The sequence below is a fragment of the Serinus canaria genome, chromosome 7, assembly GCF_022539315.1.
Source record: "Serinus canaria isolate serCan28SL12 chromosome 7, serCan2020, whole genome shotgun sequence".
In the NCBI taxonomy this organism is placed as follows: domain Eukaryota; kingdom Metazoa; phylum Chordata; class Aves; order Passeriformes; family Fringillidae; genus Serinus; species Serinus canaria.
This window is the reverse complement of record NC_066321.1, coordinates 1,981,157-2,005,204: the sequence shown is the minus strand read 5'-3', so window position 1 is coordinate 2,005,204 and position 24,048 is coordinate 1,981,157. Positions and strand designations below refer to the sequence as shown.

The 24,048-nt window shown below is 43.2% G+C and overlaps 1 protein-coding gene across 2 annotated transcripts in view; it reads left to right on the top strand.

Annotated features, from left to right (window-relative positions):
• Positions 1 to 24,048, top strand: part of EPC2 (enhancer of polycomb homolog 2) — a 35,598-nt gene that overhangs the window by 4,849 nt on the left and 6,701 nt on the right. For both annotated transcript variants that reach the window (XM_009087769.4, XM_050976648.1), the window contains exons 2-10: positions 9,071 to 9,230; positions 14,449 to 14,594; positions 16,842 to 17,048; positions 17,641 to 17,789; positions 17,987 to 18,119; positions 19,050 to 19,238; positions 19,466 to 19,555; positions 20,035 to 20,180; positions 20,281 to 20,624. In XM_009087769.4, coding sequence (XP_009086017.3) covers positions 9,071 to 9,230; positions 14,449 to 14,594; positions 16,842 to 17,048; positions 17,641 to 17,789; positions 17,987 to 18,119; positions 19,050 to 19,238; positions 19,466 to 19,555; positions 20,035 to 20,180; positions 20,281 to 20,624 — 1,564 coding nt within the window. The remainder of the gene's footprint in view (positions 1 to 9,070; positions 9,231 to 14,448; positions 14,595 to 16,841; positions 17,049 to 17,640; positions 17,790 to 17,986; positions 18,120 to 19,049; positions 19,239 to 19,465; positions 19,556 to 20,034; positions 20,181 to 20,280; positions 20,625 to 24,048) is intronic.

Genomic DNA, 24,048 nt, shown 5'->3' with positions numbered 1-24,048 from the left:
ATTCCCAGTGTAAGTTATTCCTCAGTTAGATTAAGCACCTGTATTTATTTACTTACTAGGGGAGTATTGGGAGGCTGCTGAGATTACTGAAGTATGTTTGGCATTAGGCAGCGAAATGCTGGGCTGTGATTTTTATTCACAGAATTTTGAACTTCAGTTTTGTTTGAGATCTTTCGCTGCCTTCATCTCCTGTACTTTTCTCCCTCCTCCAAGTCCCATTGCTCTGTGCAGTGATGTTCCTCCCAAGTGCCCATTTCAGTTCCATTTCCCAGGCATTATTTCAGTTTCCAGCTCTGATCTTTATCCTTGCTGTGCTGTCACCTGCAGCATCTCTGGGCCGTGTTTAATGTCCCGTTTGATAACGGTGAATCAGAATTTACCTCGACCAGCTGAGCTCTGGAGAGCTCTTAAACTGAGGAGCTCCACGTTTCATTTGTTGTGGCTGAAGTTAAACTCGACCTAGATTTGCTCTTCAGTCTCCACCTCACGAGCAGTTTATTAGGGCTTATCACATTAACACCTATCAGCAAACCTGTCACAAGTGCTTGGGATATCAGCTCAGCCCGGGACAAATGTCAATGATCCCCGAGTGTGCTTTTAAGATAGGGCTGAGCCAGAGGAACCGACCTGCAGGTAGAGGGGACATTGTGCTTTTTGGGGGCTTGCTAAAGGGTGGTGGCAGCCAGGTGGGACCGCGGATCATCCATCCTTTGGGCGGGAGCACGTGGGGGTAGAGGTGGGAGCGGAGCGGCGGTGTCACGCCGGGGTTAGATGGGTTCAGCCCTATCTTAGCACCGCGCGGTCATTTAGATAAAGCTGCGATTTTGCTGCAGGCCAGAGGCTGCGCGGGGTCAGCGGGCAGGGCTGGGAGAGCTGCCCGGGCGGGTTTGGTGCCCGTGGCCCTGCAGCACAATGGGAGCCGTTAATTGAGTCACACCTCGGGTCATTATGCAGGAACTTTCCCTGGTGGGAAGGGCTCCTCGGCGGGAGGTGGAATTCCATGACAAAAGCTCAGGAGAGCGCTTGGGAATCGGCCTCGCCGAGCTGAATGGCTCGGCTCTGGGACGGCTCAAACGCGGGGAGCAGTCTTTCTCTTTCCTTCAATTTAAGGAAACCTTGGAAAGAAATAGCTGGGGCTTCCTTGGATTTACAGAGTGCCAGACTTCACAGTGCTCCTGCTTGGCAGAACAGAGCAGGAAGCAGCTTGGTACAATTTCTGTTTTGACTGAAACCGGTTGAAATGTCCTGCTTGAACAATTTGGATCAACAGACATTAAATCTGCTTATAGTAACCTCCGTTCTTAATTATTTTTCGTAAGAAAGATCATTCTGACTGATGCTAGATGTTCACAAGGTTATTTGTAATTTATTTTGCCAACAAGGCTAATAAACAATGCCGTGTTTATGCCATAGCATATTTATCATTCTAACACTTCAGCTTTTGGAAACGCAAATACCTCATTTAATATTTACATAAACCTTGGGTGTCCTGAAAGCCAGTGGTGGTGAAGATAATCGTAGAACTGAAGTTTCTGTAACAAGTAGAGACGAATGGAACTAGAACTGAATTCCTGTATGTAAAAGGGTGTAAGAAGTAGGAAGAATAATTTTGTGAGACTAAAAGTATTATCAGTACAGACTGTCATAATTTTGAAAGTACTGTTGACTAGTTCTGAGAAAATAATAAGTATTTCAGAATATACTATTTAAAAACTTTGATTTTTGCAAATTCCTACTTGTTAATGTATAATAATCACAGTGTAGTGGAGCTGAAATGGATTGAAATACTCTCTCTGTCCATGGCAGGTGGAATGCTGCAAATGTAAGGGAGCAGAAATTTGCAGAAAAAAAATCATATTTGTTAATTTCCCCGATTTCCTTTGTGTGATTCTAATTGTGATTAACACATTTACACCTCTGGTCTCTCAAGTTTGGGTGCTCAGCTCTTCCCCATTGACAGATTTGTTCAATGTGAGACGTTTTTGTATCATCTTCAGCTGGAGATTGGCTCAGCTTCACTCGGAGGCTCTCCCCCGTTGGTGCTGGAGTTTTTCCATCAGGTTTCTGTATCAGTGACCTCCTGTCTGCTCCTGTCCCCCGGGACACACAGAGCACTTCACCCTCGGATCACTTCTCAGCCAGCAGAAACGCTCCCGTTCCTCCCCCTTCCTGGGGTGTTGCTGTTGTTTACATTGGAATTTATAATTTGTTTTTCTCAGCTTTGTGCCGTTTCTCTGGCTGCAGCTCACACTTGGTGGATCTCAGACCAGTCTGTGTTGCATAAAACAAACTGTTTCTACTTTGAAGCATCCCGGTGATGTCGGATTCCCTGTGCCAGACTTGGATGTAAACAAACCACTCTGTCTGCAGTGGTATCCAGAGACTGGATAATTAAGGGAGACACTGATACTACAGAACGTAAAAAAAATAGTAATTCATGTTTCTTGAGTTAAAGGTATTTGGTTTAAAATGGAATTTTGTAGTTAATTTTTAATAATTTTGATTTTTATCAATTACTGCATGTGTGTTTTAATTTCTCTAACCTTTTCCTAAGTTGTCCAAGGTGTAGTGCCAATCTGTGACATTGTTTTTAATGATAAAATCAGGGATTTCTGTGTGGTTCCTCAGGTCTGAGCACTCCAGGTGGCATCACTTTGGCAATGAAAACACCATTTGTTTAAAAACTCTGTAAAATCCACATTCCCTGCTGTAGGTGTGTGCCTCAGTTAAATAAAAACTCCGGGTATGAATCCTGGGATGAAGCTGCTCCCCACAGGCTGAGGTTAAATGCAGAGTGCAGAGGAGAGGGAGAGGTGCTGTGGTCTGCTGGCAGCTCTGCTGGAGAATTCCCAGCTCTCCCTCCCAGTGACTCTCCTGCTCCAGGAGCCTTCTGTGACTCACAGTCACATGGAGGTGCTGCTGAGAGCAGCCAGCACCAAACAGAGTTCGGGCTCTGTGGGTACTGCTGGCTTTGGTAAAGGGAAAAGCTCCTTGTTGGGGGGGTCTCAGCCTTTCAAAATGCATCGTGGGGTTCCTGACATGAAAAATGAGAGAATATTCCTCTAGCTCCGGGCCTTGCCATCCTGCTTGGATTGGGATAATCAAGATTCCTAATGGAATCATTTTTTACCTTGGGAGTGATGCCAGTGTATCCCAAGGAGCTCTTTGGACTACATGTTACATTATTTGTAACTATATTCTCTTAAAACATTTTTTGGAAAAAAATCCCCCTCCTTCCCCCCCAAATTTCTTTTCTAGTACCACAAACAACTTTTCCAAAAGGATTTTTTAAATAATTCAATTTATCGTTATAAAAATAATTTGATTTTTAATAATTAGTTTATGTTCATGTTTTGGTAGACTGGGCACTTGTGTAAATAATTGTAGCTTTAAAATACAGAATTTTAGTTGCTGTGGGGTTTTTGACATTTCCTAGACAGTGACAGTTGTGTGTCCATATGCTCGTAAGTAGTGAGTAATCATTATTTACAGGGATGAGAGATTGCTCATGTTCTCAAACATTACTGCTGTTGCACTTGGGGTGATATTTGGGATATCTCCCAGTTGTTTCATGTCCAATTTGACGTGGAATGGCTGCAATGGAATTGTTTCCTTTTTCTGAATTAAAGTTTTTTAGAGAAATGTTTATTCCTCCTTTTCTGTTGGTTGCTGCAGAAAGAAACACAAGAATGGTTGTGATGTGTGCTCATGTCCCTGTCCCTTTATCAGGCTCTGTGGGCTCATTGCCACCCTCATTTCCTAAAGTGCTTCCCTTGCACCCCAGAGGGGGAAGAAAGGCATTCCTGGGCATTGTTTGGGACAAACTGGAGTTTCCTCATTCAGATTCACACCTCCTCTCCTCTGGAGACATCTTCACCTGGAGACAGGAGGTGTCACCCAGGGCTGCAGGGCTCAGGAGTGTTGGGGACCCTTTCTTGGGTCATCCAACCCTAAGAGGCCTTCAGGGGATGGACATAACATTCATTTATGTCCAGTAGTCCCAGACTGGCTTGGCTTTGGTGCTGCTTTGGGAAGTTGCAGTTGTTTAGTAGCTGGGAAAGGGAAGAAAGTGATGGAAAAGTCAGCGAATCCCTGACTGGTTTGGGTTGGAAGGGACTTAAAGCCCATCCAGTGCCACCCCTGCCATGGCAGGGACACCTCCCACTGTCCCAGGTTGTTCCAAGCCCTGGAGCCTTGGGCACTCCCAGGGATAGCCCCAGCTGCTCTGGGCACCTGTGCCAGGGCCTGCCCACCCTGCCAGAGATGGATTTCACCCATTCCAGGGATGTGTGTGAATTTTTAGGATGGAGCAGCCCCATATGATTCTCTTTCCCCTGCCTCTCCTCACTGAGCCAACCCTTAGTACATTTTTTTGGCCTGTAGTCACAGTTCAGCAGTCTGGAAGGCAAGAGTGGGGCAGGTGGTTCTTGTGATTATTTCTTTTTTTAAGAAAGGGTGGAGGATATCATGTTGGAAAAACTTGATATGGCCAAAAGTGAAACTGAGAAGTGGTTCCATGAGCCCTCTCCACTTGTGTATCTTCTGTTTCTTGTGGGTTTCCTCCAGCTTCCTTCCTCTCAGTGTTGGAAACTCCTTTAGGATACTGAGTGCAGTTGTCCTCAAAGCCTTGGTTTGGGTGTGTTGGTTTCCACTCAATATTTGGATTTTTATGGATTTTCCCAGTGCCCTGCATTGCTTGAAAATTAATCCAATATTTGGATTTTTGGATATTTATGGTTTTCTCAGTGCCCTGCATTACTTGGTAATTAATCCAATGTTTTAAGGGGACACTCTATGCAAGAGTAAACAGCTCTGATTCCTGACTAGATTAGGTCTTTATCAAATCAGTAGAAAAATGCACATTATCAGCTTTGCTAATGACTGAAAGGCTCATTTTTCAGAATCAGTTGGGAATTAAGCAGTGGGTTTCAGCTCTCAGGGGTGGGAATTCTTGTGGTGCACATGCTGATTTCCTGCTCTCTGTGTGACTCCTCACTTCACTTGTCCTCTGTCCATCCCACAGCAGGGGGGGGGAAGAGAGGGAAACAGCTCTGTGGGATTGAAAGGGTTAACTGCACGAGAAAACAAAAGCTGCTGCTTGAGTTTACACTTTTGCTCTTGGGAATCTTATCTAAAAAAAGTGTTTGTGTGCAGAGAGGGAGGAGATGGGGCTGAGGCTTTCCAAGGCAGGGAGGCTTCTGACCAAATTAGCTTTTGAGCTTTCTGACACTTCTTTCTGGAAGTGCTGTCAAGAGGTGTTACTCGCTGTGCTTGAGGCTTTGCAAGATGAGTCTGCACATTTCCCACTACAGTTCTGTACTTCAGCTTCTGAATCTCCATATTAAAGATAAAAATTTCCTTTTTTAAAATGTCCCAATTCGAATATAATATTTAACAAGTGAAATATTTAGACTTTCGTACATTTTAATTGTTTTCTAATTTTAATTCTGTTGGCACAGGTAGATTGGAAGGCTGACTCCAGTCAATATTTTCAATAGGAAAAGTTGATAAATTGATGAATTTGTTGATAAATTCCCTTTTCCATCCCACTTGCCTGGAGATCTATGGGGTTGAAACAGTGAAGCAACCTAAGGAGGTGTAGCTTTGCTTGTATGGTGTAGTTTTAAGGAGTGAAGATGGGAACAGGTAAATTTAATCCTAAAGCTTTGTTGTCTAGGGGTTTGTATCCAATATGGAATTGCTCACTGGAGTTTGGTATTTAGGATGAACTTTTCAGTGTAAGATGGTGTTCAGCCATGGGCATCTCCAACCATGCTCAACCAAACAACTTGCAGTTACTCAAAGTTTGATAAACGCTGTTTCTCAGAGATTACCTGGGGGTGGCAGCAGGGGACTTAAAGATTAAAGGAAAGGAGAACCCTGCCTGCTCTGTGGGGTCCAAGTGCTCTGGTTTGTGGGATAAAAGGACATAGGAGCAGTTTGAGGCATCCCTGCTGATGGCAGGGGCTGGAATGAGATGATTTCAACCCAAACTATTCTGTGATTCCATGATACTGGTAAAAAAGATGTAAAAAGTACCATTAGATCACTGTTTGCCTTAAAGCTTAACAAAAATAACTTCAGGGCAATAGGATCAATACCTGTTGGGTTATTACTGATGTTTGCCTCTGTTTTGTAGTGCAGAAACTCCCAGATGGGAAGTTGAGGGGACCATGAAATCTGTGGGGTTTCAGGGATGAAGGGAATGGCAGTGAAGGTGCCTTGCTCTCAGCTGGACTTGGAACCTGGCTCTGAATGTCTGCAGCCAAAACTGAGTGGTTTAGACACCAGGATTGCAGGAATTTTGGGATTTTTTCCCTCCTGAGAGAAATGGAAGGAAGGATCGTGGTGTCTCAGAGGGGTTCAGAGAGCAGCTCTGGTTCAGTGTGTAAATGTACCAGGATTGCAGGAATTTTGGGATTTTTTCCCTCCTGAGGAGAAATGGAAGGAAGGATTGTGGTGTCTCAGAGGGGTTCAGAGAGCAGCTCTGGTTCAGTGTGTAAATGTGCTCAGGCAGCAGTGAGTGTTACACACACTAAACATTTACATCTCTCTAATGCTGCTGGTTGAAGAAATAGCCCAGTCTAAGCTGTGTTTGTTTGAAATTTTGTCTTCATACTGGAGAGAAAGGTCTGGATGTGCTTTTTAAGGAATTAATGGGTAATCACTCTTTGTCAGGAGCTCCTTTTTATTCCCATGGCAGCACGTTCTGTTTGCTGTCATCACTGGTTCTCTAATGCTCCTTTATTTTCTGTAAGACCTTTGCCTCTGCCCTACTGCAGAACAAAGTGTGAGCTTAAAATACTGTGTGTCTTTCAAAACCATCAGAAAAAAGTGAAAACTAGACCAAAAGTTGCGTTGGTAATAAATTTACCTGTAAAAACACCACTTCGGGTTTAATAAATCCATTTAATTAGCCCAGCTTTTTTATAAAAATCTTCATGGTTGGTTTAAACAGAGTTGTTCCAGGAGTTAAAGTTTAAATTTTCCTGTACTTGATGCTCAGCAGAAAGATTTGAGGTTTTCCCCCTAATTTTAAAATTTGCAAAGCTAATCTCTCTGTTTTGGAGCTCTGCTGTGTGAGGAGTGACAGCAGCAGTGCTGAAAGCTGAAATCTCTGTTTGAAAGCTGTGTTCTGCTCCAAGGCTTTTTATAGTGAAATGAGTGTTAGCACCTATTGTCAGCCTTCCTTGGGAACTCCTGTGTGCTTGCAGCAGCTCAGAGCCTGAATTACTCATCTCAACTACCCCTCAGTGGGCTGCAGAACCTGAAGGTGCTCTGAGTTCTGGACAGATCAAACCCTTCCTTCCAGCAGTTCTGGGCTCTGGGCTGTTGGTACACAGTTGAAAGCAGCCCAGTAATGAAACCATTTCTGTGGAGTTGAATTACTCAGCACTGCCAAGCTCTCCAAGACACGTTTTAATGGTGGAGTGACAGATTTACTCAGTGTGGAGTAACTCAGGCAGATCACAGCAGCTATTGGATTGCATGCTTGTCTTAATTCTAATAGCACTCACTTGGGAGCCTGATTGATTTAATGTTGCTTCATCTGCTGCAGGAGATTCCCAGAGCTGCTCTGATTTTGCAGGAATTGCATTATTTGTGTTTCTGTAAATCTTAACATTTAAAAGGGGATCGTTCATTAAGTATCATTTACATATTTTAAAAGGGTTTTCTTTCACTCCCCCTTTTTAAAGACACCGTTCTCTAGAATTAAAGAGGAAGAAATCTTGTTCTTGAGGGAGTTTCCAAGTGGGTAGCAGAGTGTGTGAGTGCCAGCCTGCCGTGTGTGCCAGGCTGCAGTGCCAGGCAGGCACTGGAATGCTGGCACCTTCCCATTCCTGCTGTTGATCCTGGCCTCTTGGGAGTGTTAACTGTGGGGAGGGGCACCCTGGAAAGCCAAAGGGAGGAACAGAAAGCAGCAAACCCTTTTAGTGTGTGTGTTTTTCCCTGCTCAAACAAGTGCTGTTCCTGCAGTGGGGTGTGTGGGAATGGCTGGGGACAGCCTGCAGCCCCTGGAACTTAGTAAGGTCCCATGGATCTGTGACAGAGCTGAGCTTGCATTTCCAGTTGATATTCTGCTCTCCCTCCCTCCCCTCAAATCTGGGAGGCTTTGGGGAAGAGCAGTAAAAGCAGAATGAAACCTTTACTCCTGGTTCATCTGGGAGATTGTAGTTTTCTCAGGTTAAACTGGATTTGGAGAACTTGGTACTTCACTTTTCCAAGGGCTGTGAGGGTCTGAGATCTGTCCTGGTGAGGAATGTCCTGTCACTCCCCTGGACACACAGAAGGCAGCCTTGGTGTCTTAGCCTGAGATATTTTTTAGTGGTTTAAGTTTTAACATGAAAAGTTTTTCAAGGGGGAAGCTACAGCTTCACTCTGACTTGCAGCAGTAGATGGTTGTCACTGAGTTAACTAATAAATTAACTAATCAAATTATGTGGGGAAAAATCTTTGTGAACTGCTACATTTATTGTGATCTCTCTTTCACCTGAAGTGAATCTGTGGAATTTGTGACTTCTGTCCCATAAGAATAAAATGAAGGGATACCTGTTTGGGGGGCCCTTGCTTTTCAGGTGTTATTCTGTGAGAACTCTTCTTCCTGTTGCTCTTAGCTTGCTAACTTCTAACAGCAGGACAGTAGGGATTGCTGGGAAGACAGGAATGATGAAATTTGCTATTCTTTTGACTTTAAAGGCCTGATCTTGCATACACTTTCTTTCTGACAGGTTTGGGTTTGGCTTTCCCCAGCCCTGATTTTCTGCTGAGGTTATTTTGTGGAGTTTGAATGTTTCTTTTTTCCCAGTCTGGTGGAAGGTGTGGGCTGTGTCTGAACAAAGGGTTCTCTTCATCTGTTTGTAGTTCATTCACTGCAGTTTTAAGATTCCCATCACTTAGGAACCCTAAAAGGTGGAGAACACAGCTGGGCACAAGGATCCTGCTGGCCTCTAAAGCCCAGCAAAGCCTCCACTCTGTTATCCTGAAGGAAAAGAGTGGGAGAAGAGGCTGGCTGTCTTTTTATGCACTTTGGACAGATAATAAAATGAACTCTCCCATTTTGCCCTTGCAGGAACATCATTTGCAACGGGCCATCTCAGCACAGCAAGTTTTCAGAGAAAAGAAGGAGAGCATGGTTATCCCAGTCCCTGAAGCAGAGAGCAATGTCAACTACTACAATCGTCTGTACAAAGGAGAGTTCAAGCAACCAAAGCAGTTCATCCACATCCAACGTGAGTTCCAAGCCCTGGGATTGTTGTGGGGTCTGTCCAACCCCTCCTTAACCCCTGAGGAACCTTTGTCTTGTGGTCAGAGTTGCTACAGTGGGAGGACTCAGAAATCCAGGACTCAGAAATCCATGTATAGATGTAAATTCCAGTATCTTCTCGAGTTCTGGAAGAATTGAGTGCTGGTGAAGGTGGGGGTTTTGCTGCTGGGTTTGGTTCTGGCTCTGTGCTGATGCTCTGTCCGTGTGCAGCAGCTGCTGAGCCTCATCCTGGCTCTTGGGCTTGCAGCTTTCATGAGCCAGCCTCACTTTTGTGGTTTTGTCCCTCCTAGTCCTGAGAAGGAGTAACTGAAGCTGCCTGGCTGCCTCCTGGGTGCCTGTACTGATGCAGGGAGCAGGAGAGAGGTTGTCTTGCTTACCTGTTCACTCCAAAGTCCTCTGTAAGTGCAGATCCATAAAGCAGAAGAGTTTTTGGGATGAAATGAGCCTTTGTCCTGCTGCTCTTAGAGAGCTCTAGCAGGGCAGGGCTGCTGTGCAGGCACTGGGTTCAGGCTGTTCTGGGTAACAGCCCCTTCTCTCTGAGTTTGGCTAAAACTGAACAATTCCATTTCAGCAGGGAACTCTGAGTTTATTTTATAGATAAAACAAAATATTCTGCATGAGTTTAGTTTATGTCTTACAAGATCTCATTAATCTAAGCTCGTGGGCTGTGGATTAATTCTCCCATTTCTTTTGGTTGATGTTCTGTTGACAAGTGACACTTTTGCAGTTCAGTTGTTCCTTGGCACACAATTCATGTTTGTCCTTTGCAGGATGTGGTTCAGGAGGTTATTTGGGCACTTGGATCCCTCCCAGCAGGTACCTTTGTAGCAAAACCTTTGATTCAATTATTGCATCATTTCTCACCAGCATGCTGAAGTGTCCAATTTTTACTGTTTATTTACAAAATAGGAGATTTTGGAAATAATGTACTCATGGTTCTCTGATGCAATAGAGACCAGAGAGGTGATGGAGGAAAATCAACTAAAAGGAATTGTTTCTCTCCTTAATAAAAGAAACAAACTTGGAAGCGAGGCAGGCTGAATGAACTGAAAGCGAGCTGCTGGTGGAGGAATGTATTTTATTCTGTTCTTTGTTGGACACTGCCAGAAACACTGTGAATACTGTTAATAAACATGTCTAAAAATGTTAAATATATTATGCCAGAGTTTTCTTTGTCTTGTTGAGACTCACAGTCTTTCTGGACAGAATTACAGAAGGTATTTGAGCTGAAGATAAATATCAGATACTGCTCCAAGATAGTTTTTCACACATATTCTGGGTGGACTAGGTGTGATACAAGGCAGCTTTATGCTACATAAACTGCTTAGAAATTCTATTTTAATCTTAAAGCACAAATAGCAGCAATGCCCACTTTGGCCAGGGAAGTTATGTAAACTGATGGAAAATGCCAGGAGGACACATACTATAATCCATACTTACTGGGGAGTATTTCTGGCAAATTATGTTTTGCTGGGATTCTGGTAGCCTAAGATTTTAATATTTTTTACATTTGTTTATTTGGATCAGTGGTTCCAAGCAGAAAAAAGTTGATTTATTTGTAAAGGCTGGAATTTGTGAATAAGCAAAGTTCCAGGTATTAGTTGACCTCAGTGGCACCAACACAGGTGATGCTGAGCTGAACGTAAAGAAAAAAACCTTGAACTGTTGCAATTATTCCAGCATGCTTCATAATCTTCCAAGAATATTTGTAGCATCAATAACATGGAGATGCAGCTAAAGTAATTGGTGATTAGCAAAGAGATGAAGTTGGTAAACTTGGACCTAAATTAGAGCTGGGGGGATGGAAGATGAGTCAGAAACAATGAAACAATTTTCATTAAGTGGGCAATGAACTCCAGTCATCCTTGAAAGGAACTTTTTGGCAGGAAGTTTCTCTTTCATTTTTTGGTTGGGTGACCCTCAGTGTTTATCAGTTTGGTGCCTTGGCTCAGGCCTGGTTGCTGCTGTTGGCACAGGGGGGTGGATTGCTGGGAAGGCACTGGAAGCACTGGTTTCAGTGGGAACTCGTGCCTCTGGCAGCTTCACGAGTGGGCAACCACAGCCTTAATTTAGTTAGCTGAATGAAATAGGTTAATTTAGTGAAGTTAAACCCAGTTCAGTGTAACTTCACTGAGAAACAAATTGCATTTTGTGAGTTAATATGAACCGGGTCCTAGGGGAGCTCAAGTAAACAAAAGCAAATCCCTCTGGCAGGTACTGCTGGGAGTGGGTGGGAACTGGATGCTGTGTTTGCAGCAGCAGTGAGCAAACTCCTGAGCATTCCTGGAGAAACTTCCCAGGTGGGATCTCTGGGATGCTCTGTTTGCAGCAGCAACTCCTGAGCCTTCCTGGAGAAACTTCCCAGGTGGGATCTCTGGGGCCTGTCTGACAGTGCCCTGTAGAAATGCAGGTGTTCTGGAGGAGAAAGTCTGGATTCATCCTGAGTCAGGAGAGTGTTCCAGGATTTAGCAGGAGGTGTCCATGTGGGCTGGAACTCGGGGCTGGTTCTCCAGCAGCTCCCCCAGCTGCCCTGGCAGGGGCAGGAACAGGGGGTGATGATGGATGGTTCCATCCATGGCACATAAACACCTGGGTCTTGTGCTGGCTTTGGAAGCCAGGGAGCTGCCACGCTGCAGGCCAGCTCCAGGGTGAAAAATGGCTTTTTCTGGAACAATTGCAGTTCACTCAGTGCTTGGGGAAAGAAGAAAGTTGGTGATTAAGGATGTTGCTGAAAGTGTGTTTTGAGGAGTGGTAAATGAACATCGGGGAGGAGGACACTTCCATGGGTGTCCCAGTGCTGGGACAAGCCAGCTTTGGGCTGATGAACTCCAAGGGAGGAGTGGTAACCCTGCAATTCCTGAGGCCCTCACACCTCCCCAGGCTGCTGGGAGCTTGTGACCATCCTGTGTGCTTCCATCCCTGCAGTGTCATTAACCTGCCCCCCGTGTAAACCCCCCTGTTTGAAAGGGAGCTGCACTGATAAATACAGGGCACAACAAACAGCATGAGAATAGCATGAGAAGTGGGATGTGTGACAAGGGCTACTGCTGTTCTCACAGGAATGATGGGGGGGTTGTTTGAGAAAATGAGACTGGATTTTTTGATGATGGCAAGTACGTTTTATCTTGAATATTTCTCAAAATATTGAGCAGAGAGAGGGAGGGACCCCCTGCTTCCAGCTGAGGTGCACGGTGAGGTCACTTGAGGTGCTGGCAGTAACCTGCCTTCCCTCCTATCACTAATATCCACAGTGTGCTCCTGAGGGTGACTGGTGGTTGGGCTTTTTCTTTTCTTTTTGCTTGTCTTGGTGTCTCCTGGTTGTCTCTCACTTGATCCTGGTTTTATTCTGGATGGTTCAGGACCTTTTGGTGACTCTTCCCACTGTGGAAATGAAGGGAAGTTTCCTGGCACTGCTGATGATTTACAGGTGAACAACTTCACATCTTCTCTCACAGATCCTCCTGCTCACTGATATTCTGGCTTGGAAAAACTGGCTGGAAACATTTTGTCCACAGGGGATTATTGAATTATCTACTGACAGGAAATAGGCTGACATCTTTTGTGATGTGAGACCAACATCTGCCTGAGGGCAAACAAGCTTTTTGTGGACTTGAATGGTTTCCAGTCCACATGTGAGCAGCGATCTGCTGGAGAGGCAGATGTGATGTTGAAAGCTGCAGTTGAAGTCTCATACACAGTTAATTGTTGGAGAGCTCTTGGTCACATGCCCAGTGACAGTGTCTTAAATAAACTTGCCATGCAACTTGTAGTACTGAATTAATATTGCCAGCAGTTCTTGACACATGGTTACAGCCTGTTATTATTTTCTCCTCAAATAAATTGTTACAGTGTGTGGTAGGTCAGAGAACTCTTCTGGCCAAGTGCTGTTGGCACAGTTGGTACAGTTGGGCAGAGTCTCCTCTGAGAGGTACCAGCTTGAGCTGAAGATGCTGAGGAGCTGCTTTTTAGCCTTTCCCAGCTATATCTGGCTGAGTCTCAGTGCCTGAATAAATAAATAAATAAACACTGGTAGTGGTTCAGCTCATTTGTTGCACTGGATCACAGACAGAGTGGTCTTGGGCAAGGCTGAGATGTGAAGGGCACTGCTGACCACCTGCCTGTGGCAGGGAAAACACTGGGATTTGTTTTAAAGACTTTTTTGGGGATTTTCTTTTGCTCCTGATTTCCCAAGTTTTTGTTTTGAGGTGCTCTCAAAGCACACAGGGCAGCTCAGTAGCAGAGGTTTTTAAATTAGCACTTGGTGTAGCCACAAGTTAAGAGCATGGAGATAAGATAGTGCTGTTTGTCTGTTAAGAATAGAATATATTTCATCAGGCCTATTAACTGCTGTTATTGCAGTGCTGATTGAATTACTGGGAGTGTTGTACCTGGTGTGTCACCCCTCCAGGGTTTTATTAGGTGTACAATTCATGTTTCTATTAACAGTTCTTACTGTCATGTGCAATTTACTCATATTTGTTGTAAAATTTCATTTCTGCTGTGTTACCTGAATGGGAACTTCCTTCTGCTTTTAGTAGCACCAGGAATTTTGTCAAGTATGGAAATTAATTAGCACAGTTAGTAATAAAGACCTGAGCTTTGCTGGAAAGTTGAGAACTGACTCTTTGGAGAGCCTGAAGGAATTGTCAGGCTCTGCATCCACAGCTGGGGTGGTTTTGGAAAAGAAATAACAATTCCTATAGGATTGGTCTAGGATTCCCACAGTTACATAAAACCAGAAAAAGTTTAGTCTGTTAAATATTTTAACATTTCAGTGTTTAAAAATGGACAACAGAAATTATGTTGGGACTTCAGTGTAAATGCTTTTTCTTCAAGTCTGGAATTTGAAAATAGTCTTAGTTCTTACTATCTTCCCATGGTATTCTGGAGGAGCTGTGTTATATCAGTACTATCAAGCATCTTCACTCTTCTTTTGCAAAGATACATCAAAGTTTCTGTGCCTGTCACCCCTTCAAGTCACTTCAAATGAAACTTTTGGATTCCTTTCATATTGGAAGTTGGAGACAAGCAGCTTCTACCTGCTGTGTGTTTTTCCAGCATAAAAAAAGTGTTCTGGCACAGAAGTGCTGGTCTGGAATTTGCTCAGTCATTTTTGGTTTCTGATCACAGATGTGTGTCCAGAGTGTGTTACTCACCCAGCATTTCAATTTCTTGTGTTGCAGCCTTTAATCTGGACAATGAGCAGCCAGATTATGATATGGACTCTGAGGATGAGACCCTTCTGAACAGGCTGAACAGGAAGATGGAAATCAAGCCGCTGCAGTTTGAAATAATGGTTGACAGACTCGAAAAAGCCAGTTCTAGTCAGGTATGGTATGAAGAAATCACTGGGAGGTTTTGCTTTCCTGGGGGGTGGTTCTGGCTGAGTGCTTGGTTTTATTTCCTGCTAACAGGAGCAGTGTGTTTGTGTGAGCCTGCAGTTTCACAGAAATCACATTGCTGTCTCCTGTGTCAATATTGGTAACTTCAGATGAAACAGGTGGGGAAGGAGCTTTTGGGGTTGCAGGGAATGATTTTAAATTTTAACTCCTGACCACAGTGTGCTAGAGACACACAGCTTGTGATGATCAGGAGGTGTAGAAATAGCTATAAACATGAAAATCCAAATTTTGTTACACTTCTTTCTGCTGGACATTGACTTTGGTTGGTTTCTGAGGGTTAGAAGCACACTGAATTAATTTGTATCAGTGTGTTAAGTCAGATCCTGAGGTGTTCCAGGAAGGCAGTGTCTGGAGGAGGGTCTTCCAGCCCAAAATATTTACTCCAAAACTACACCTGAGGGATCAGTTTGAGCAAGTCAAGTTTGAACAGGTGCAGTTATTTCCCAGTAAGATGAGGCTTTGTGGGAGGGAAAAATCCATTGTGGGATCCACGGCTCTGCCTCAGTTCCTTAACCTGATCTAGTTCAGTGCTGTCTGTTAAAAGGCCAAAATATTGAATTTTTCTCTGTCTTAGAGCAGCTTCAGAAAGGCAGAGATTTCTTACTATGCTAAGAAAGTGGGAATGAAGGGAAAATAGGGATTTGGATGATATTTGTTGAACGTGTGCTTGGGCTTGTTGGAGCTTTGATTAAGACACTCTTCTGGCTTTCAGTGCAGGCCATTCTGGTGGTCACTTCTCATAATCAATATTCATCCCTCTGATGCTGGTTTCACCTTTCTTTGCTGGAGTAATGAAGTTCAATTTAAGATTTGAAGATGATTTTCAAAAATCAAGTGTTAAAAGAACGCAGGTTTTTCTCTGTAGGCACAAGCAACTTTTGCAGGTTATTGGAGCCTGGGCAGGGCTGTGGCCCTGGGATTTGAGGGCTGCTCCCAATTCCCAGTTGCCATGCCTGATCCCTGGAATATTAAATTGAGGAGTTGCTGGGAATGCCTTCCCTGCTCAGGAGGGGTTCCAGGCTCTCCTCCTGGGCATTTTGATTTAAGCAGGGAATACAAAGACTGCATCTACAAGCAGACACAGGCCTTCACTTTCCCAGCTGTGCACTCAAGGCAGAGGTGATTTATTTTTTATAAGAAATACCTTAATGGAAAAAAGGGAGCAAAAGACAAAACTGAAATGATTTCTAAGCAATACTTTTTCCTTAAAAAAAAAAAACAAAAAAAAACAGTTCAGTGCTTTTTGAATTCTACCACAGATTGCAAAGGTTTTATTCTGCTTGGGCTGGAATTAACACTTGCAGAGTAGCCATGGTTACACTTAGGATTTCCTTATTTTTCCAAACTGTGTTGTTTCCTTTTTTTGCTTCTCCTAACGTAGGAACAAGATTAAAATTTGACACGTTGCAAAAGTGCAAATTAAGTTGTTCAGTTGATGTTTTTCAAATTGTGGGGCAGATGAAGTGCTGCCTGACTTCTTTTTAAGTAATACTAGGTACTATTTTCTTTTTGTTTAATGAAAGGGTTGAAGATGATATGAGCCTGTTAATCTAATGTACTATTTAGTGATACTTTTGCATTTATTTAGAATCTGATTTCCATATAAGAAGCTGAACACAGATTTCATTTTTATCTTAAAATCATCTGTGTAGAACCACCAGCTACTGAAATAATTTAACAAACAAGTGAACATCCTTGTGTCTCCAGGCTAGAATAAACAGGGATGGGCATTGTTCTGTTCTATCACAAAGTAAACATTTGGGGGGAAATAATTAAGAAGGAAATTTGCTTCTAGGGGAATCAATATTCAACTGCAAAGAATTACACATTAGTAAAGGTTTACCAATAAGAAACTTCTCTAGTTTGTGATTCGCCAGTCATGACCTGCAGACTGCAGTAAGTTCTCTCTATCCTGTAGTTGTTTCAAAGTGTTTTCATGAAAGATTGATGGTGTTCTAGACCATTGGAAGAAAGAGATGCTGCTGCTTCAGAAAAACTGGGAACTCTATCTTGGGAAGAACAACTTGTGACTTCAATTTCCATCCGTATTTTTCATCCCTTAATCCTTTCGCTGGAAATTAACAAAGCTTATCCAGAAAGTGCACAGCTGGTGTGAGTGCAGTGACTTTCCCTGCAGCCCCATCTCAGCTGGACTTGTCCCTGTTCCCCTGCAGCTCGTGACCCTTCAGGAGGCCAAACTGCTGCTCAACGAGGACGATTACCTGATCAAGGCTGTCTATGACTACTGGGTGAGGAAGCGCAAGAACTGCCGGGGGCCCTCCCTCATCCCCCAGATCAAGCAGGAGAAGAGGGATGGCTCCACCAACAACGACCCCTACGTGGCCTTCAGGAGGAGAACCGAGAAGATGCAGACCAGAAAGGTGACTTGGCAGACTCTGCTGTTGGAATTGTACATTCCTCCCTTGGTAGGGGTAATTTGGGTGCCTGTCCAGCATCTTGCAGGGGACAATTTACTGTCCATCCATTTTCTGAGCTGAGACTCAGAGCAATGCCTGGCACACAAACAGCCTGCTGGGTTGGAAGCTTTCCTTTCCGTGGGCAAAGGGGAAACAATTCCCAGGTTTTGTATTTGTAGCATGGAATGATTTGAACCAGGAAATGTGTCATCACCCAGCATTCTGCTGTCTACACATGCACAGCCTTGCTGTGTGTGGAATCAGGGTGGGGAAAGTGTTGTAGGCTTGAATTCCTTGTTCTGACAAACTTCACTGGCTTGATCAGAAATCTGAGCAAAACATGGGAAATGGCTGCAAAGTTCTTCTCAGTTTACTCTTACAACTGGCTTTGTTTGCTTTTTGGGGCTTTGTTTGCCAAGTAGGATCTGCTTTAGGAAAAGCTGCTTTGGAGTGTCCTCGTGAGCCTCGTTTGCAGCAGCATTATATAACTTTATTTTTGCAGTTTGTGCCTCATGGCTTTTGCTTTTGACTAAAAATTTGTTTCATCTCTCAACAGAACCGAAAGAACGATGAAGCATCTTATGAGAAGATGTTGAAATTAAGGAGGGAGTTTAGCAGAGCCATAACAATTTTGGAGATGATTAAGAGGAGAGAGAAAACAAAACGGGAGCTGTTGCATTTAACGTTGGAAGTTGTGGAGAAAAGGTAAAATCCCAGATTATAAAAACCAAGGTTTTAAATTTTCATTAAATGGCTTTGAAATCATCTCTCATAATTTATTGTAGCAGCATAAACTTCAGAAAAGAGAAGGGGTTTGTGTAGACAGTTGGAAGACACTGGTTTGTCTCTCAGACATTTCCCAGTGGAAATGCAGCCCTACAGTTTCAGTCCTGCTTTTTCAGGTACCATTTGGGTGATTATGGAGGAGAAATCCTCAATGAAGTGAAGCTGAACAGACCTGACAAAGACATGGGCACAACTCCATCATCTCTCCACAATGGGAACCACCACAAAGTTCAAGAATGTAAAGTTAAGGTAAGATTTTTTCCCTGTCCTTCTCTTGTTCCTGGGATCATCATTCCTTGGGATCATCATCCCTTTGGATATGCTTTGAATTCAGACCTGTCCCTGAAGAAATAACCTGAAATATTAGGAGTTAGAATGCCTGGGGATGAGGCTGAGAGTTGAAGACCTCTGGATATTTGTATTTAGCACCTGCGACACCTAGTGGTCCCAGAATTCCATACAAATCCCGGAATGCCTGGTTCTCCAGCAATTGTGGCATTCCTCGTGTTCCTCCTCTGCTTCCCAAGCCCAGCTCCATTTCTGGAGTGAGTTTCAGTCAGGCTGTTATCGATGGGTGTTAATCCAGGGTAAATTTCAGCATTTTTTAAAACTGCACTGGTGCTTCTCCTTCAAATGGAGAATTTTGCAAGTGAAATAATCTTTTCAAATGGGAGCTTTGAAGTTTAATAACATTTGTGTTCGAGTGGACAGTTCAGTATCGATGGAATAATTGCTCACTGCAGAGGGTTTATGTGAGAAAAATCTTAAGCAGCCAATCCAAATACCATCACATCTGTTCAAAAGTGTCAGCTCTGTGAGAAACAGGAAACAAATTAAATTGTTTCTTTTGAACACGTCCGAGCAGTTCAGAAAATTGAAAGTGCCAGGGAGAAATGAGATCTCAGAAAATAATTGGAAGAGGAATTTCAATGATAATTCACTGAGTGTAGTGCAGAGTGAGGAGCCTCTCAGGCAGTGACATGGCTTGAGAGCTCTCTGATTATTAATAAATACCTGTAAGAACAGTCAGGGGTTCTGGGGTTTAATGTGTTCAGTAAATTTTGCATGATGTGTCTCAAATATCTGCAGAGCCTTTGGAAGACAAACAGCCTGTCCTGAAGGAATGAAATTTGCTGATGCTTTAGTTTTTAGGATTTCCTGTTTGTTTTCCCCGAGCAGCACCCTCACCACTCCTCTCTGAAGGAGGAGGTGTCTGACGTGGTCCGTCAGAAGAAGAAGTACCTGAAGAAGCCCAAGCTGGAGTGTGTGGTGACCCCTCAGCCCCTGGCTGAGCCCTTGCCTGTGCTCAGCAAGAGTGACATCAAACAGTATGACTTCCACAGCTCTGATGAGGATGAGTTCCCACAGGTAACCCCAAAACCTCAGTGTACACAAGCAGACATTCCTGTTAGCTGGCATTTGGCCAGTCTGACGTGTCCTGACTCTGACTATATTTAAAAGCTCCTTGTGTAAACTGGGTTTTCCCTCCAAGCTGTGATAAACATGGCAGTTCTTATATATAAACACAAACTTTTATCATTAATACAATTACACAAATGTGGCAGCTGGGAGAATGATGTTGTTTTCTGGTCCAGGTACCCTCCCCAGTGTCAGAAGCAGAAGAAGAAAATGATCCTGATGGACCTTGTGCTTTCAGGAGAAGAGCAGGATGCCAGTATTATGCTGTAAGAATATGCAGTATTATGCCGTGCTTTTGGGTTTTGGGGTGGTTTCTTTAAATTTAGGTTGGCATAGTGCCAGTGTTGGAGTTCTGTCCCCACTCTCACCACCAAAGCTTTGATGCTTTGGTGAGTCCAAAGATAATACAGGAGCATCCCCTTTTCTGCTTGGCTCTGAGGGGTCCAAGCTGAACTTCCCACTTGCTTGGAATTCACCCTCCTCTCTTTTTTCCCTGAGCCTGTGAGTTGATTCCTTTGCCAAAAGATGTTGAGATGACTGAAAACTCTTATTTTCATTTTCTTCAATGTTACCATTGCTGTTAGATGCTGAGTATTTAACAGCCTAAATATCAGAGTTTATTTTTTAACTTCTGAAGCTGTTATTGGTTAACTGACATAAACCACATGCTCTGTTCTGAAGCCTGTGCATGATACCCTCATCAAAGCACCCTTGGAGTATAAAATTGTCTTTTCTTTTTTCACAGCCTCGTTTGGACCAAACGAATTCTTCGTACGAAAGCCCAGAATTGGCAGAGTTGGACAAACTGAGGTTCAGGCATTGCCTTACAACCCTCACAATCCCAAGGAGGTGTATAGGGTTTGCAAGGAGGAGGATTGGCAGGGGTGGAAGGTACAGTTGGGTTCATTCTAATTCTTCATTCCCTTTCATAGGATAAAAGTATTAAAGAGAGCTGATGAAGCTAATGATTCTCCTCCTGCTCTTTGCTCAGGGTTATCATGGACCGAATATCCACAGAACACGATCCTGTCTTGAGGCAGATTGACCCGGAAATGCTGAGCAGTTTTTCAAGCTCTTCCCAGACTTTAGACTTTTCTTCTAATTTTTCACGGACCAATGCTTCCAATAAACCTTGTGAAAACAGACTGTCCCTTCCTGAAATCCTAAGCAATATCAGATCATGTCGACTGCAGTGTTTCCAGCCCAGGCTACTCAATCTCCAGGACAGTGATAGTGAAGAATGTACCTCAAGGAAAGCAGGGCAGACTGTGAATAATAAAAGAGTCTCTGCAGCATCTGTAGCTTTATTGAACACCAGCAAGAATGGCATATCAGGTAGGCAAGGGTTTGGCTGCTTCTGGGATTTAAAATACTGAATTTTGGTTTTCTTTGTGGCTGGACTGGCGAGATCTTCAGCACTGGTGTGTGGACCTAACCACAGCTACAGAAACTTCCCACAAACACTGCTTCCTCCTGCTTTGCTTCCATTAGAATTTGAAGTGCTGGATTCAAACTTTATTCAAAGCAGGGATTCTGCTCATACGAAGAATTGTTTAGGTCTAATTAAATCTTAATGGCACTAATTGGCCTAACCTTGTTTAAGGGTAGAAGGATGCTCGTTATGAATGCAAAACAAATCTGGTGGTTTTTGGGGAGGGTGGGTGTGGCACATTTTTGTTGGCAGTTTTCATTTTTGACTCAGACAAATGTAGGAGGTTCCTAAGTGCCCTGAGCAGGAATGAAAATGGTAAAAATGTTGGTAGTGGAAGCATCCAGTGATGAAAAAATTGCTTTAAGCTTAAATTGAGCAGTGTTTGCATCACTTGCTTCATGAGCTAGAGTTGCAATGGCTCAAGTTTTAACACTCACTTCTTTATAATTAGTAAAGAATCATAATCATTTGCTACTTCAAAAATCTGAAAAATTTGGGATCCAGCAAATGAGATCTCCTACAGTAATGAGCAGCTGGGTATATCCCCCCTCCATCCTGCTCTGTAAGCCAGGATAATTAAATACTGGAATAGACTGACTCTGAATTCCATCATTTCTGGGGTTCTGGAATGTCCCATCTCTCTCAAAGCTGCAGGAATTGGTATTTATTCTCCAATAATGTGTCTCTAGAATTCCTGGGTGCTATGAAATTGCTCTGACAGAGGCACAGAATATTTATTCCAGGCCAGTACTTCCCCAGCTTCTCAGGATGGTCACTGTAACCTTCAGATTGTTCTCTGCCATGAAGAGATTGGCACAGGAGCATTTTCCTGCTGCATGAAAAACCAGATATAATGTATTACATATTTTATATAATTACTTTTGAAAGACCTTGAAGGCCTGAGGGATCACAGCTGGGGCAGAAAGGGGCAGTTCAGTGTGATGGGATTATTGATAAACACCAAGAGCTGGTAAAGAAATCTCTGAAAAATGAATAAAACCCAATCTGGTGGATCCAAGCCACTTTTTGGAGGAATAGTAATAAACTCGTGGTATAATTTTAGAAATCATCTGAGGAATGCATTTAAATTAAATGGAAATCCCTCAGTAGTTGAAGTGCATTATGCATGGAATTTATGGCTGGGGAGAACCTTTTTTGTCACAGATTTAAATTACAAACCAGATCTTGCAATTCTGGAACAGGATCAGACACAATAGACAACAGAATTCTTCCCCAAATAACTGAACCAGCAAGAGGCACTGCTGATGGGTTTTCTCATAGTAAATAGGGAATAAATTTAAAAGGGCTGGTCAGAGTCTGGTTGTGCACTAAATGAGCACAGGCATTGTCACTGCATTTATTGAAGTCATTCTCTTTGGGAAGTGATTATTGAAATCAGTTAATTTTACAGCTGATTTGAGATTTCCTCCAGAGGAAACAGTGGCAGTACTTAAAATGATTTTTATTTTTTTATTATTTTATTTCAGAGGGAATTGGGGAGTTCCTTTGATTTTTGGTACACAAGACCCAAGAATATTTAAAATTAACTCTGGGTTATATTTTTTTTCCCTGTACTAGTAAAGCAACTCTGGTATTTCCTTAAATGCATTGTACAGGCAAAATTTTTTTTTTATTTGAAAAGCCTGGGACTAGACTTTTCTTCAAAATACCTAATGAGTGCATAAACCCAGAACCAGTTTTTGGAGCTGAATTATTCTCTTGCTCATGTTGTAAGCACTGCAAATGGGAAAAGGGTGTCCCTAGAGAGAGGTCAGCTGCACATGATGCTATTCCCAGCTGAGGGGTTTTGTTTGTGGAACAAAATTTTACTTTTTGGAGGTATTTTTCCCCAGCCTTTAATGCCATGTAGGAGTAACTGAAGCAATGCCACTTTTGGGGCAGCCTGCAAAGGATGAACTTTGGTTAAAGCCTTCAGGTCCTGAGAGAAGTGACATAATCCAAACCTTGCAAGGAGAGAGGAGCCTGGGAGTGAAGGCTGAAGTGACTTTCTTCCCCTTTTGTGGTGCAGTTTTTCAGCCCAGTCAGGCTCTGATAAAATAAAACCCCCCTGAAGCTGCAGAGCTCTTAACCCTGCTCAGGGCTCTGCCCTGGGACATGATCAAAGTTTGCTCTTTTTTTCTCCAGGACCCTCCAGGTGCTTGGTTTGGCAGAAGCAAATGATATTTAATGTGCTAATGAGCATCTGCTGGTTTATAACAAGGTGAAGAGCTTGGCCACTGGATAAATACCTGAAAGTCAGGCACATACAGAGCAAGGGAATATTGAATTCTGGATTACCTTCCCTGTGGCCTGTAATAGAGTATTCCATGACTTTGTGGTCTGGGACAAACTGGGAAGGAGAGGAGATTGAAAACTTGAAATCTCACCTTGTTCTTAAACTGCTTTCTGTAAAACAAAACACATTTTCTGGGACTTGTTACCTCAGAACTTAAAAATAGAAATATATGTAATGTTCCATAATGCTGTTCTTGGCTGTGGTGCCTTCAGCAATGCCATGTGTTTTCTGAGGGAATGGAGCAGGTTGAGCTGATTTAACTTGGAATTAAACTCTAGGTAACAATCTGTGAGAGGAACCAAGTGAAGCTAAAAATGCAAAAGAAACTTAGGTGGGGAATTATAATATTGCTAGAATTTAAGAGGAGTAATTTTTAAGTAATTGGACTTTTAAGTGCTCTCCTAATATGGTTGAAACCTGCTTTAATAATGTAGCAGTAAAGAAGAAGTTTCAGTTCTTGTTTCTAAGCAATCCTGATTTTGGTATTTTTTCCCAATGGAATTTCAGGAGAGCCCTGAGTACTAGAAATGGTAAATGGAAGAGCCAAACCCTGCAGGATGGATAAACTGTGTTTTAATGTTAGCTCAGTGTCCCTGGATAGGATATTCCTGAGAATCCAAGTGTTTGAAGGCACAGCTTCAGTCCTGCAAAACCAGAGTTGAGGATGAAGTGTTGAAATGTATTCCTGGGAATCTTTGGGGAGTGAATTCTCTCTCCACGTGCTCCCCAGAGAACTCAGTTCTTGGGTAACTGCACACAGCTCAGGTTGTAGCATCAAACCCCTGTCTGTATTTTCTGTTTACCAAGTGTGCAGGTTCTCCAGGGGAGAATATTAAACCCAGCTTCTCTAACTTCATTCCCTTCTTGTGTTGGGCTTGGGAGATTACTGGGATGGCATTAACCTGGTTCTCAAAAATAAACTTATTGTGGCACCCCTAAACTCTTAGAGCATTTAAAACAAGAATTGGCAGAGAAAATCCCCCATGCCAGAGGTGTGCTTCCCTCAGGGTCCTTTCTGCTGTTGGCAAATA